The sequence below is a fragment of the Halichoeres trimaculatus genome, unplaced genomic scaffold (assembly GCF_033239565.1).
Source record: "Halichoeres trimaculatus isolate MK-OKI-2021-1 unplaced genomic scaffold, fHalTri1.1 fHalTri1_scaffold_10, whole genome shotgun sequence".
NCBI lineage: Eukaryota > Metazoa > Chordata > Actinopteri > Labriformes > Labridae > Halichoeres > Halichoeres trimaculatus.
The window spans coordinates 33,909,878-33,924,901 of NW_027437187.1; the positions used below are offsets into that span (position 1 = coordinate 33,909,878).

The 15,024-nt window shown below is 38.0% G+C and overlaps 2 protein-coding genes across 2 annotated transcripts in view; one reads left to right on the plus strand and one right to left on the minus strand.

Annotated features, from left to right (window-relative positions):
* Positions 1-708, plus strand: part of LOC141796118 (voltage-dependent calcium channel subunit alpha-2/delta-4-like) — an 81,843-nt gene extending 81,135 nt beyond the window's left edge. Inside the window, exon 40 of the mRNA XM_074677059.1 lies at positions 92-708. Coding sequence (XP_074533160.1) covers positions 92-193 — 102 coding nt within the window. The 3' untranslated portion in view covers positions 194-708. The remainder of the gene's footprint in view (positions 1-91) is intronic.
* A 1,964-nt stretch (positions 709-2,672) lies between these two features.
* On the minus strand, positions 2,673-14,361 carry afg3l1 (AFG3-like AAA ATPase 1). Its single transcript, XM_074677060.1, has 16 exons — positions 14,043-14,361; positions 13,063-13,147; positions 10,850-10,920; positions 10,601-10,750; positions 10,397-10,468; positions 10,186-10,310; positions 9,835-10,105; positions 8,501-8,638; positions 8,267-8,420; positions 8,082-8,189; positions 7,794-7,919; positions 7,496-7,606; positions 7,093-7,208; positions 5,397-5,597; positions 5,114-5,308; positions 2,673-4,991 (listed from the first exon to the last, which is right to left on the minus strand). The coding sequence occupies exons 1-16, from the start codon at positions 14,175-14,177 to the stop codon at positions 4,758-4,760; spliced, it is 2,292 nt and encodes a 763-aa protein (XP_074533161.1). The 5' UTR covers positions 14,178-14,361; the 3' UTR covers positions 2,673-4,757.
* Between the last annotated feature and the right edge of the window lie 663 nt (positions 14,362-15,024).

Sequence of the window (15,024 nt, forward strand, 5' to 3'; positions counted from 1 at the left end):
AGTTGCAAAATTAACACACAATCACTCAGGAAAACGACATGAAAAACATTTTGTGAAAACTGAACCCTGACATGTTGAAATTCTTCGACAGGAAAATGCGAAGGAATGCGGTGGAGCAGCAAACATCTTCTTGTCGCTTTTCCTCTTCTCCTCCTCGCTCCTCTTCTCCTCACTCCTTCACTGCTGGACTTAAACCACAGCCGGCCAATCAGGAGCAGCAGCAGGGATTTACAGGTGGTCGAGCAGGTGGCCAAAGGATTTATTTTACCTGCCAGAAGGAAGAGGACAGGACTCTCGGATTGTTTCTGGTGCTGCTCGGACAAACTTCTGCTCATTTTGATGGAAATTAAAGGGCTATTTGACTTTTTTTCTTCTTTTTTTCATTTTTAACTTGAATTTAGACATTTTCTCCTTCCTGGATGAACTGAATCAGGATGAAAGACTTCAAGACTAACGGGGAGATGTAAACAGGGCAGCTTGAGGAGAAATATCGCCATTACTCTCAAAGAATGTAGCATCTTTGTAGCTTTTTGATACAGAAAAATGTCTATACGTAGAGTTTTTCACTCTGAGGATTTTTTGTATTTAATGAGTAGAAAGCAAAGTGAGAGTTTAGCTTTTAACACCGAGGATCTCATCGTTTTTCTGAGGGGTCAAAGGTTGTAAGAGCATACAGCGGCCAAATGTAAAAGAACCATGATGAATGCAGCAGACTAATAAAAATATAACCTGCAGTGAAACCTGAAGCAGTGATGGTGATCTGTCTGTGAGCTTGGAGATAAGTCAGGTGTGGTTTAGCTAAAAGTCATGGACTGTCACATGGTTTTCCTCATGGTTATCGCGAGTTTAAGTGTAATGACAAGTTAAAAATAGTCCCTGATTTTCTCTCACTGGTGTTTTAGAAAATCAATATTTCAGCCTGTCTCTTTAAGGCTCCTCACTCCTCACTCCTCTGATTGGCCAGTTCTCTGGAGGCCTGTCAGGGACAGACCTTGATGTTTGAGGCCCGTGCTTCCAGCCTGTCACGAACAAGTAAGGAGATCCTGTGAAGATCACCTGCTACTTTCAGGACGGAGTGTTTTTGAAAATATGCACATAAAATCTTGCATTGTTCCTTTATATCCGTTTTTAAATATATCCATGTTTAAAATATAGAGAAGCAGCATCCCCCCTCTTTAAATTCTTCCACTAAAGTCCACTACTGTCTCTTTAAGAAACTTCAAAGCCCCCTGGAACCCAGCATTCCGGAACCCTCCTCTACAGTTCTATGCCTTTAAAGGTTTACTTTGAATATGTATTTTCTTTAGAGCCATTTTGCCGTAGCTCACCTGATTAAAAGTCTTTCCGGAGCCACAAAATTGGCTTTATCTGTACAATAAGACTATAAAGTGAAATCTAATACGATGAATTCTATAAACACTTTATATCTAGCGAAAAATTATCGAAACAAGATTTTAGAATGTATGTAATTGTACATGTGTACAAGTTTTTTTTTTTTTTTAAGAAATTGTAAATGAAAAAAAAAAAAAAATTGACATTCCTAAAATTTCCCATGATTTGAGATTTGAATTGCAAAAAAAAATTGAATTAAATAAATTTGCAGAAATTTCTGGAAATTTGAAAATTTTGATTAATTTGCAAAATTGTATTTATTAATTTGATTTTAAAAGTTGAAAAAAACAATCAAAAAATATTCGAATAAAAAAAATGGAAAAAGATCAAAATATTTCAAAATTTAAACATTTTAAAAAAAATCCAAATTTTTGAAAGAATACAAGAATTTGGTAATATATATTGATAATATAATAACTCATAATTGTTTGGATTGCTAATGTCCTGCCACATATTAAGCGTGTTTATTAATCCAGCACATTGTCAGTTAAATGAATCCATCCACACAGAATTAAAATCTGTATTTTCTTCCAGATTCGTCTTTTTGTAGATGTAGTTATCTTCCCAGGGCTGTAAAACTTGAGGTTAGCCACAGGTGCATGGAAAGTTGGTGGGCTGTTGATGTTGTAGGAGGTGAAGTAGAGCGGTGGCAGGCTTTAATGACAGATGGGATGAAGATTTGGTTCAATTAAATGTTAAAAGGAATTATGATTTCTATTAAGAGTCAGTGATTTTAATCATCAATACCCTATGTAAGAAAAATTTTAAAAAATGATCTCAATAACATTTTTTATAAAGCTACAAGGAGCCACTGCAAAGGAGTCAAAGAGCTGCAGGTTGCAGACCCTTGGTCTAGTGGTTTACGTCTCACACCAAGTGGTTCGCCCTCCTGCAGGAGGCCTCGGTTTGAATCCAGCAGCTTTTTCTACATCAAGTTAATTTATTCACGGGTCAAATCCACCTGCAGGAGGTTAAAGTGCATCAGCCAGAAGAAGAGACATGAACCAGGCTTCACAGTAGAAACGCCCTCTACTGGACATCTGACAGAATGACAACAATGTGCAAATTCCATTAAGACCAATTAGTTTTGTTCTCCTTTGTCAACAAACAAGTTTAATACCTCGACATGATGCAAACTTTTGCTCAAGATTTTTATCCTGACGTTATTTCTGCAAGTTTTGTAGACTCTGTTGGAAAAAAATAAAGTAAATTTAAACTTTTGAGGTACTGAAGCAGCAAAGTATACTACTTCAGTTTGCCCTGCAGTTACTGTTGAAATAATATAACTGGATTCGCATGGAAGTAAGTTGATTTTATTGTTTAAAATTGATGTTCAAAGAACTTTTTAGATACATTTGAAGTTGAAATACTATCATTAAATGTTAACATTTGATTTTACTTAGAGAACCTAAGCTTAAACTTAACCAACACTAGCTGTGTCTTTTGAATGACCTGAAAAATCTGACAAATATTTGTATTTTGGTGATGGTTACAGTTAACCACCAAAAAAGGAAAAAAAGACAGTTTTTTTTCTTTTGGTGGATTAAACACAAAACACAATGACAGTTTTATATTTTAAGAAACTCTTAGCTCTTCTTCAATGTGAGAAACTGCTTTAATAAAAAGAGTTTCTCATCAAATGCAACAGTGAACCTCAAGTGTTTAATACTTTAATATCGTTTAGATAAACCTGATAAAAATGAATTTGGTTTCTGTTTTTATAACCAACAGATTTATAAAAGGAAATAAAATAAAACGTTTCTATTAGGCAGTAGGATGGTGATGTAGCAGCTCTTTTTTCACTCGTTAAAACACAAAATGTACACAATCATATGTATATTTTTTACAGCATCAGAGTATTTGTATAAAAAAATCTGTACTGTACCAAGTCAGTGTTTCAAGTCGAAGAAAATCTGCAGTAACTTTGCAAAAACACCTGAAGGATCTGAAAATAACTTCACACAATCAAATTGCAAAAAAAGTGAAATTCAGCTGGAAAGAAGTTCCTCAGACGACTTTTTCTTCCTCATCAGTCAGAAAAACTCCCGTTTTATGGAATAAATAAAGAGAAAAAGTTTGTTGACACGTAGAGGGAAGAGTGCTTCATTTGCTCTCTGATGTTGTGTCCCTTTTGAGTTGGTTTGGAGGATTTTTAAGTGTTTCAGTCTACAGAGCCTGGAAGGTTTCAAAATATTTTAACATATCAAACATTTGTGAAGTTGAGTTTAAACTGAGGCTTTTTTATGAACAACAAAAGACCGAGTTCTGAATATTAAGTATCGTTTTGTGTCAACTTTGGCGCCCCCTGTGGACAAACAGAAAGTCCCTCACTAGAGTAATTTAAAACTTATTTAAGTGACTTAGCAGCTCTTTTTTACTCAAATCTATCAAATCTAAAGAAAACTTCAGATTTCTGTCAGTTGAAATTGTTTTTAAAAACTTATATACTGAAGAAAAAGTTCTCATCTTTGTTGATAATGAAACTTTAATCATGTGACCAAAATCAGAGTCTGATCGTTTTTTTAACCTGTTTGCTGTTTTAGATTTATTTTCAAATATCTTTGGTATTTCTGGTTTAACAGTTTTTGTCATCAGAGGTTTTTAAAAAATCTGACCACAGGGGGCGCCAAAGTGGATACAAACAGAACATTCCTCAGAGGAGCTTTAAATTCAGAAGCACTTTTCAATGTTTTAAGGACATAAAAGGTTTCAGAAACTTTTTTTTTTAACTTAAAGAACCTTAAAAATTAATCTGCATATTTGTAAATAATAGAAATGTTTTTAATTAATTCTTCATTTTTTCACCTGTTCCCTTTTTTTCTGTACATATCTTAGGTTTAAATTAGTTAAGAGTTAAACGTATTTCCTCAAGTTTTTCAAGGAGAACCAACTTGTGTAGATCCAAGACACCTCGACTTCAAAAAATGTCTGGTTCCTCAGATTATTCTACTGCTGTAAATTAGAATAACTGCACTTTTTAACAGATTTTGGAGACTTTTAATGACAGACCTGATTTTGGATTTAATAAATCGTATTCTTAAAACACAAAGCTCCTAATCCGTCGAGATTATCTCTGTTATATCAGCATGTCAGTGAAGAAAGTATAAACTTCTAGTGGAAACAAAGTCCTGTTATCTGAAGTTATCTTTCAGTCATGTGACACTGGAGCTCATGTCAAACCTGTCAACTCTCCCATCAGGTCAATAAGTCTCTAAACCTGAGAAACTCTGGCTGTAATCTGTGATAAATATCCTGGTAGATTAATAATCTGAGAACTGAAGTGAATCATAAACTCTTGATGAAACCTCCAGGCTCTGTAGATCTGAGCTCTTTCTTTGAAGCATCTGTTGTCGTCTGTTTTCCCGTCAGGCCTGCTGCCTGTCCTGAGTTTGTTTCCCCTCCTCTGCCTCCTCCGCCTCCTCTCCTCGCTCCTGGTTCCAGTCTCTGAGGCCCGCGGGCAGACTCGTGTCCTCCTCAAAGCTCCCTGTCCCCTCCACGAACTCCTCGTACGTCGACTTCTCCTCAAACGGCCTCGGGCCCAGAAGCTCCAACATGTCGGCCTTATCCAGGACCTCCTTCTGGAGGAGACGCTGCCCCACCTGAGAGGAGACCAGGGGAGGTTCTTACTAAAACTGCAACTTTAAACTGGTTTATATCCAGAGAAACTCCTGAAACTTACATTAAAATCAAGTAAAAAATCATTTTAAACATCGCATCTTACCAGCTCCACCAGCTCCTTCTTCTCCTCGATGAGCTGCATGGTTCTCTGGAACGCTCTCTCCACCAGCTCTCGGACCTCCTCGTCGATCATCTCGGCCGTGGCCTCGCTGTACGGCTTCTCCATCACCATCTCACCCTGCCGCGGCAGATCGAACGACACCTGCCCCACCTTCTCACTCATGCCAAACTGCACCACCTGCAGGAGAGGAAGGTTAGAGAAATGAGTGTTTGAATGCATCACACAGACCCTGCAGGTGTGTTTGTGTGTGTTAGTGTGTGTTTACCTGGGCGTAGGCGGACTGTGTGACCTTCTTCAGGTCGTCCTGAGCTCCAGTGGTGATCCTGCCGAAGAAGGTCTGCTCAGCCACTCGGCCGCCCAGCATCATACACATCCTGTCGAAGAGCTGCTCTTTGCTGTACAGGTACTGCTCTCTGGGCAGGTACTGAGCGTAACCCAGACCTTTCCCTCGGGGGATGATCGACACCTGAACACACACACACACAGACATTGATGATTAAAGACACTGACACTAAATAAAATCCTGTGTTAACATTTAGTTGAACTAAATCTTCATCCCATCTGTCAATAAAGCCTGCCACCGCTCTACTTCACCTCCTACAATATCAACAGCCCACCAACTTTCCATGCACCTGTGGCTAACCTCAAGTTTTACAGCCCTGGGAAGATAACTACATCTACAAAAAGACTAATCTGGAAGAAAATGCCAACATGTCGACTTAATATACGGGCTTGATATGTGGCAAGAAATAAGCAAACAACAAAGATGATAAGTGATATTATCAAAATATGTTATCAAATTCAAATACTCTTTCAAAAAAGTAAATAATGAAACTCTTGCAAATTTCTTAAGTTTCTTTTTTTTTTTAATGTTTTGATCATCTGCATGTTTTTTTTATTTTTCAAAAAAATTGAGAATTTTTTTGCAAATTTTTGAAACAAAAAAATACAATTTTGTAAATTATTCAAATTTTTAAAAATTTCTGAAATTTTTGCATACTGATTAAATTTGATTTTTTTGGATTTTTCTAAATTTTTTGAAATCTCAAAATTTTAAAGAAATTTAGGGAAAGCAAATTCTTGAAAATTCCTGCAAATTCATTTTTTCAATATTTTAAATTACAAAATGTATTGATCTTTGCATTTTTTAATTAAACAACTAGGACATGTCTGCAAAAGTTAAAAATTAAAAAAACATTTACAAATTATTCAAATTTCAAATTTATCTGAAATTTTTGGGAATTGATTAAATTTAATTTGGGGGGAAATTTTGGCAATTTATTTGAAATCTCAAAATTTTAAAGAATTTTAGAAATGTCAAATTCATTTAATTTTTTCCAGATTTCTTCAATTAAATTCATTTTAATTCAAATTACAAAAAGTTGGTCATTACATTATTTTTTTTTTTTTTTTGAGGAATATTTGCAGACTCTTGAAATTTGAAAAAAATTCTTGCAAATTTGATTTTTTTCTGAAATTTTTGCAAATTCGTGAAATAAAATTTTGATTTTTTTTTTAATTTAAAAATTTCAAGGAATGTCTTTTCTTTAATTTTTGAAAAATTATTGGATATTAAAAAAACTTTTCATCACATGCACAGTAACATAAATTCAAAAATCTTGTTGTTCAGATAATTATTTACTAGATTTTAACTATGTATAGAATTCATAGTAGTAATATAAACTTTATGGTCTTATTGTGAAGTTAAAGTCAATGTTGAGGCTCCTCAATGACTTTATATCAGGTGAGCTGAGGCAAAATGGCTCCTATGAAAGTAAAGGTTGCAGACCCCTGATTTAGGTCATAAATGAAGAAAAATCATCCTTCTAACTTTTATTTTTAAATCTGTTTGAAAATAAGATGTAGATACAAATGGATCTACACAATCTCTGACAAAACTGAGCCCAGTGTTGTAAGAAATGTGACAGCCTGTAGGAAGAGTCAGCTGATGGAGGTTGTACCTTCAGCAGCGGGTCGGCGTGCTGCAGGAACCAGCCCACGATGGCGTGTCCCGCTTCATGATAGGCTACAGTCTTCTTCTCTGTGGGCTGCAGGACCTGAGTCTTCTTCTCCAGACCTGAAACCCACAAACAGCATCCTCAGTCTGCAGAGTCTGCAGCTCTGGTAACACATCCCTTTCACTGGAAGCACTTCACCAAAATTGTTTGCTCTGATGTTTCATCCTCTGCACTTTCTTCAGACTGTTGTTTCGGTGATGATGAGCTGTTTTATTTAACACACTTTGTAAACACTGTGTTTTCTTTTTTTTTAACTTTATGAACCTTGCTCTTTCTGTTTTCCCTCTGCAACAAAAAAATATAAAACACAGAAACACATCAAGATGTTCTTTAGAGATCCACTGACCTCCGATGACCCGGTCGATGGCCTGTTCAAAGTGTTTGGCGTTGACTGACGGGCCCAAGTGTCGGGCGGCAATCAGCGCTGCCTCATTACAGACGTTTGCGATGTCGGCTCCTGATTGGTCAAAAAGAAACACACGTCAATCAACACAAAGTCCACGTCTGAAAAATACTAAACTCTGAGAGATGATGTGATTTGTTTACTGGCATCCCACTATATAGAAACACGTTTCACAAGTCTTGTCCTTTAAATCCTCAGTTTTGCTTCATAGCCCTAAGAAAACAATAAAGCTGGAACAAACCAGTGAATCCCGGCGTGGCGGCGGCCATCTTCCTGGCCAGCACGTCTTTGTCCATGCTGGGGTCCAGCTTAATGGGTCTCAGGTGGACTTTAAAGATGGACGCTCTGCCTTTGATGTCTGGAGGACCTGAAAGGAGTCAAAAGAGGTTTTAGTGATGGAAGGCTAAGATACGTTCAGTTGAGGGCGCCACCCTGTGGACTAAGGTCTGTTCCTGAATCCAGTCCGTTTTTACTTGAACATTTCAAACAGCAGCATGATGATTTCTCAGCTTTCACTGTAAACCCGTACCGATGTGGATCTGTCTGTCAAAGCGTCCCGGTCTCATCAGAGCAGGATCCAGGATGTCCGGTCTGTTGGTTCCAGCCAGGACCACCACGTTTGTCGCCGTGTTGAAACCTTCACATTGAGAAACCACACAGAAACTTAACACCTGAAACATCGGGCCTCAAACCTCCACAGCATCTCATACGTACCGTCCATCTCCACCAGCAGCTGGTTCAGCGTGTTCTCCTGCTCGCTCTGACCACCAAAGTTCCCTCCTCCCCTCTTCCTCCCCACAGCGTCGATTTCATCAATGAAGAGGATGCAGGGGGCGTTCTTCCTCGCCATGGCGAACATGTCCCTCACCTGTGGAGGAGAAACTCAGTCAGCCCTCTGGGGTCTTCATGCTCCTCATACAGTAGACTGTCTCTGGTGGTTTTTCTCACCCTGGCAGGACCCACGCCGACAAACATCTCCAGGAACTCGGAGCCATTGACGGTGATGAAAGGGACGTTGGCCTCGCCAGCCGTGGCTTTAGCCAGAAGAGTCTTCCCTGTCCCAGGAGGTCCGGACAGCACGGCCCCCTGAGGAACCACAAGACCGATCAGTGAACCTCACACACACACTGTTTTATCAGTCCCTCATGTGTTTTCATGATACTTCATCTGTTGAAAGGATACCTCTATTAATCCACTACTATTTTTATACATTCACTGCTCATTATTATCTGTTGTTTTTTTCTGTCTCTCTGTCAATTTTTTATACGTGGTCTGCACCCGTTTCATTTGAAAGAGGTTTTTTTTTCCTAGTTTTGCCTTTTGTGGTGGAAATTTTTGAGTCTGCTGTAGAGTCCGGCTGCAACTTAACACTAAAAACTGAAAGGAAGGAAAGAAAAAAGAGGAAGAAAAAAGAAAAGAAAATCAAAAAATGAGATGGAGAGACAATAAAGAAATGAAAAAGGTAAAAAAAATAAAAGAACAACAGGAAGAGATAATTAGGGATGCATGATCCTCTCCATGGTCATCTTTTCTCACAATCACAGCGCTCTTTCTCTTTGACCGACCCTGACACATCATCTCAGATCATTTTTTTTGCTGTTTTTTTTACCAATATTGATATCAGTAAATATTGGTTATCGGCCATAACAACAATTTTAATATCAGGTATCGTTTCTGCAAAAATTTTTATATCAGTGCATCTCTAGAAGTAAAAAATAAAACATATATATCACTGCAAGGAAAAGACAATATGAGAGCGTTTAGTAGAAAAGCGAATTAGAAAAATAAAAAATAAATAAATAATTAAAACAAAGGGTTGTGAAAAGGATAGAAGTAAAAGGAAACTAAAATAAAAGCTAAAAGGACATACAGTGAAAGATAAGAAGATGGGAAGAAATAAAGAAATGAAATGTATAAGAAGAGGAAAAAAGGAAGGAAGGAGAAAATTTTAAAAAAAAAAGAAAACGGAAAGAAAAGAAGTTAAAAAAAAAGGGAAACAAAAAAGAAAATACTAGAAAAGAACAGAACATAATAGATAAAGTAATATAAAGACTTAAAAATGAAAAAAAAAGATAATAATAGAAAAAAATGAAAACTTGAGAAGAGGAAAGAAGAACGGGAAATAAACAGAAAATTAAAGCAAAAAAAGGAGGGAACAGAAAAAAGAAAAAAGAAATCCGGTAAGGTAAATGAGCTGTTTGAGGTCTCACTCCATGGCAGCTAAACTGTTATTGAAATGTGTGTGTGTCTGAGTGTGTGTGTGTGTGTGTGTGTCTTTGTACCTTGGGGATCTTGGCCCCCAGGTCCTGGTACTGTTGTGGGTTCTTCAGGAAGTTCACAAACTCCAGGATCTCCAGCTTTGCCTCCTCACAACCCGCCACATCTTTGAACTTAACATCAATGTTGTCCTTCATCATCTTCGCCGTCGACTCGCTCATGCTGAAGGGCCCCCCTCTCCCGCCACCAGGGCCTCCTCCCATGGTCCCTCGGCGCAGGGTGTAGAACAGGAAGCCCGTGAGGAGCAGTGTGGGGATTATGCTGAAGAGGAAGGAGCTGAGGGAGGATGGGAGGAGGGTCACGATCAGATCAAAGTGTTTTAATGTTTGACGTGAAAGTGTGTGTGTTAAACTCACCCGTCGCTCTCTGAGCTGTAAATGACCGCCGGGCGGTGTGACGCCTCCAGCCCCAGCTCTACGTGTGCAGCCTCCAGGTTCCTCTCAAAGGTGTCGACGCTGCCGATGTTGAACCACACGTAGCTCTGCAGATCACATGACGTCATTAAAGCATCAGGCAGAGTTTGTGTAACGAGCATTAAAATGCAGCAGATGAAGGAAGTTCTCCTACTGTGTCTGCGTCGGCTCCTGGGGTCAGGATCACCCTGACGTACTGTTTGTTGACAACTTCTAACCGCTCCACCTGAAAGGAAAGAAAATAAACATTTATTCACAGTCTTCCTTAGGTTAAAAACACTGAAAGCCTGTGTGTTTGCATCTGAAAGTTGGAGAAAAGGAATCATAATATTTATCTGACCCTCAGCGTGACACCTACCACCCCTCTGCCCACGTAGCGGTGCACAAAGTCCTTCCAGCTGATCTCTTTGCCGTTATCTCTGAAGTAAAGGTAGAGAAGAACTGAACCCACTCCAGCTGCAGCCACCGCCAGGTAACGAAACTCCTTCTCATCCCAGGGGAAGTCTCCCTGAAACACACACACATAGTAGGACGTTAAAAATAAAACCATAAACTATGATTGAAACTTCGTGTTCATGTTTTTCTTAAGTTTGGAAATCTGACATACCTTTTGGATTCTGCTCCACCAGTCTTTTCCTCCTCCTCCTCTCTTCCCTCCTCCTGCTCCTCCCTTACCATCTGAAACACACAGAGGACTTTCTGATTAAACACTTTTCAATAGTTCTCAGACATTGTCCACATGTAGCCAGGCATTTTCAAAAACAAATATCTTCCCCCTCATTTGTTTTTAAGAATACTTTCATCCACAACAGCGGCTTTAGGCATGCCAAACCCATATTTGTCAGTGTTTTTCAGGCATAAAACCAATGCCAAACAATCAGAATGAGCCCCCGTCATTCAGCTGTGACATTTACCGGCCTCTACACAAGGCCATGAAACCAAAGTTATCCAAAATCTTCACTTTGGACAAAGTTTTCAGAAAACATCATTGTTAGTGACGTCAAACTAGGGATGGGTACCTTTCACATTTAAAACAATACGGCTCTGATGCCCAGTTCCTGGCAATCAGTGCCAGTACTCAATGGTACCAGTTTTCTGTGCTTTTTTGTGTTTATGTGGTAAAAAAATCAAATTGTTTAATAATTAAATATAAACATTTTTCACTTTAACAAATTTATTCATCAATATATAACCTTGCGATGCTGTGTTCATGTCCAGTATGGAAAATCACCAACTCTTCCACATCTTCACAGTCATAAGGATGCATTTAGGTACCTCAACATGGTACCTTTTGGGTTTACGTGAATTGGTATCTGGTACTTCTAACAGTATTCAGTCGGTACCTATAGAAGTATCTAAATCGGTACCCATACCGGGTAAAACTGAGGTTTCTTGCGACGGGCGTAACCGTATGGAAACATATGCTGTTTCAGGGTTCCTACAGGTCAAGGCAAGTTAAATTTAAGACTTTTTAAGATTTTTTTAATGACGTTGGAAATCAAATTTAAAAACAAGTCCACAATAAATCACAATTGAAACAAAGGAAAACTAACAAACAAAAACACCACATGAATTACCTGGGTTAGAGACAATTTTAACCCAATGTTTATTTTACATAAAACATCACTTTTTATCTTTTTTTAACCCCATTTTTACAACTTTATGCCTATTTTGCCCCCATTCATCTTTTTTGGCCACTGTCACATCCATTTTGGAATTTTGACATGGTTTTTGAAATTTAATTTCAAGTTTAATTCTCAATTTTGCTGCCATAATCAATTTTTCTAAGCCACTATTGGATTTTTTTTGCCAATTTTTCCTCATTTCTTTCTCTCTCCAGGCACCTGAGGTAGAACCAAGACATGCGTCTGCTTAAGAAGTTCCTGGTGCAACCACATCACCGTTTTGTTAGTTCCGCTATTGTGATTATGCGATGTTGCCACAAGAGTAAATCAGGAAAATATTTAGAAAAACAGATGCATGTTACTTAATTTTTTTTACTTCAAACTAACATAAACCTCACCACTGTGTTCAAATTTTTAAGGCTTTTGAAATTTGGATTTAAGACTTTTTAATGCCAATTCAGGCCTTAATTTTAGAATTATGAATTCAATGCCTTTTAAGACTTTTCAAGGATCCGCGGGAACCCTGTGTTTCCCAGACACCCGCTACATGGCTTTAATCCTGAGGAGATCTCCAGGTTAACGTGATACGAGGAGGCTCGGGCCTGAAAAATTGAAGTTAGAATTATGATGTGAAAAAAAGATGTACATGTATGGAAAGAAGTCTAAACTGTTAAATAAAAGGTTGATAGTATGAACACGTATCCATGCCTTTGTGTCTTGAAATACAACTATGGAAGAAAAATAGAAACCATTGATCACTAAGTTAAAAATGTAGGGTGATTTTTAGACTTTATCTCATAATTCCAAAATTAAAACTTATTTCTACTTTGTCATCATGATGATAACCTCGTTGGACCACAGCCTAAGTATACAAAGTCAATACTAAATCATTCAGCACGCAGACAAGCTATCAATAGTCCTCAATATCTAGGAAGTGCTCCCATGTAACGTTTAAAATCCACTCTGCAGCTTGCTTAGTATGACTTTATAATATATGACAGTATATGACTTTCAAAGCTGGACATATGTATAAAAAAAGTGACAAAAAGAAAAAGAAAAGTTTAAAAAGTGTAGTATAACAGATTGTTGTTCAGTTATCAGACTGCTGTCACTCACTCAAGTTAAGAAAATGCCTATCTTACTTTCTTTTTTAATTTTCAATGTGCACAGTTTCTGTCTTACTCTCCAATCTTACCTTTAGGTTCAGAGGAGTAGAGCCGTCTCTGGAGTTTCTGAAATCTGCGACAGGAGAGGAAGTTTGCTGGAGTCCGAGAAATATTCTAGAAGAGACCAGAAAAGAAACATCATTACGCAGTTAAACACACATTATCAACAATAACTACAGCAACAACAAAATCCTGGGAGGGTGTGCTACTACAAGAAAATGGCCTCTTTGAGACCTCTAACTAGATTAAGAAACATTTCATGAGAAACTCCTGACCAGAGCTGAGGTTCAGAGATCTCTTGGTAGTTTCAAGCACGCCCTTAGGTTTATTTACTATATCCAGTTTTGTAGGTTTGATATAGATTTTCTAATGCACGATGAAAGGGAAAAACACAATCACTGAACACCAATGTGTTTAATCAAGATCAGCTCAGTTTATAGCTTGTATTACTGACTACTGAGTTGTTTCCCTCAGTATTTACACAAACCAGAGTTTGTTTGCTCTGACGTTGACAAATAAAGCAGCGAGTCATTTTATCAGATGCATGTGCAGTTACAACTGTGGCATTTAAAACCCATATGTTTTACATTATGTTATAAGGAAGCTAGGCACCCTCATCTCTATAACAACACGCCTAGCTTACTCAAGTCTGCTTGCAGGTTGTGTAACATTGGGAGCATCTCCACACAGAAAAACGCGTTTTATTCTCATTACGGATGTTTAAAGGGGTTGTAATTAACGCCGATATGAGAGATAGATTAAAACACACAAAATCTATCTTTAAATTAGATTTGAAAGGCGAAAAGGACAAATTAATCTTAAAAATGTCAGTTTCTGTAGTGAGGTTTGGTGAAAAGCCATACTTTCTGGATCTAAACTCCAGTGCACGGACACGCTTAAGCGTCAAACTAACTTTCCACCCATACAAAAATGGATTTCAGCGTCCTAAACTGTAAAACTGACAATTAATTTTCAACTTCATATATAGCAGTACTCCACGTTTGCTTACCGAGGCAGCGGAGCTCCTGTATCCGGCTGTGAAGAGCCTACCCGCGGTTACCGCAAAGAGCTGAGCACGGGCAGCTCCAGCCCGCCGGCAGAGAGGCCAGGCGGCCGCCGAAAGAAGCCTCAGAAACTGAGACATCCTCCAGAGCCGCTTGCCTGTTTTAACAGTACAAAACGAAACGTTTAATTCCAACTTTTTTGAGTCTTCATGCCGTGACTTCAAGTGTTATTGAATAAGAGCGACATCATGAAATGTCAACGAGAGGTAAGGATGATTAAAAGGCCCGATGGACTGTCCCCTCAGATACCGGACAAAAACTGTTATCAGGACAAGCAAATAAAATTGTTTGACACTCAAAGATTTATCGATAGTATCTGCCACACAATGGATAAAAGGTAATAATTTTGTTTGGTCTCTTAATTCAACACCTGAATTTACCTTTGATATTCTTTTTTATTCAGGCACCACAAATGGCAGCCCCAACTCGCTTCAGCAAACTCTGTTTCTGATTGGCTGAAACACGAGGCACTTTGTCCTATGTAAGACTTTCTACCGAAACATGACTGAGCGCTTTTTCCCCACGTTACATGACCAAATTACACAATTAAATTCCCAATGTCAGTGATTATCAGATATTTATTCCGTAAAATGAACAGAAACGGTTTAAAAAGTTCAGAAAGGGAGGTTTTATGAGTTTGTTGTCGCTGTTGAAGAAGTGATGTAACCTGCAGCCAATATTTGTAATATTCGGTTAATGAGTAATATTTGCGAAATAATCCTGTAATCATCAAAATTCAGAATAACGTCTTTATTACGAATACATTTTGTTGTCATTATGTCTACACTTGAATTAATGTTACAATGCCATATATAACAGGTAAATAAAAAACAAAACAGAAATAGTGTTTTAAAATCAAATGTAACACATGAAAAGGTATGGCCAAACAAGTCAGAGTAAAAAAAAAAAACATTCGCTCCAGGATTT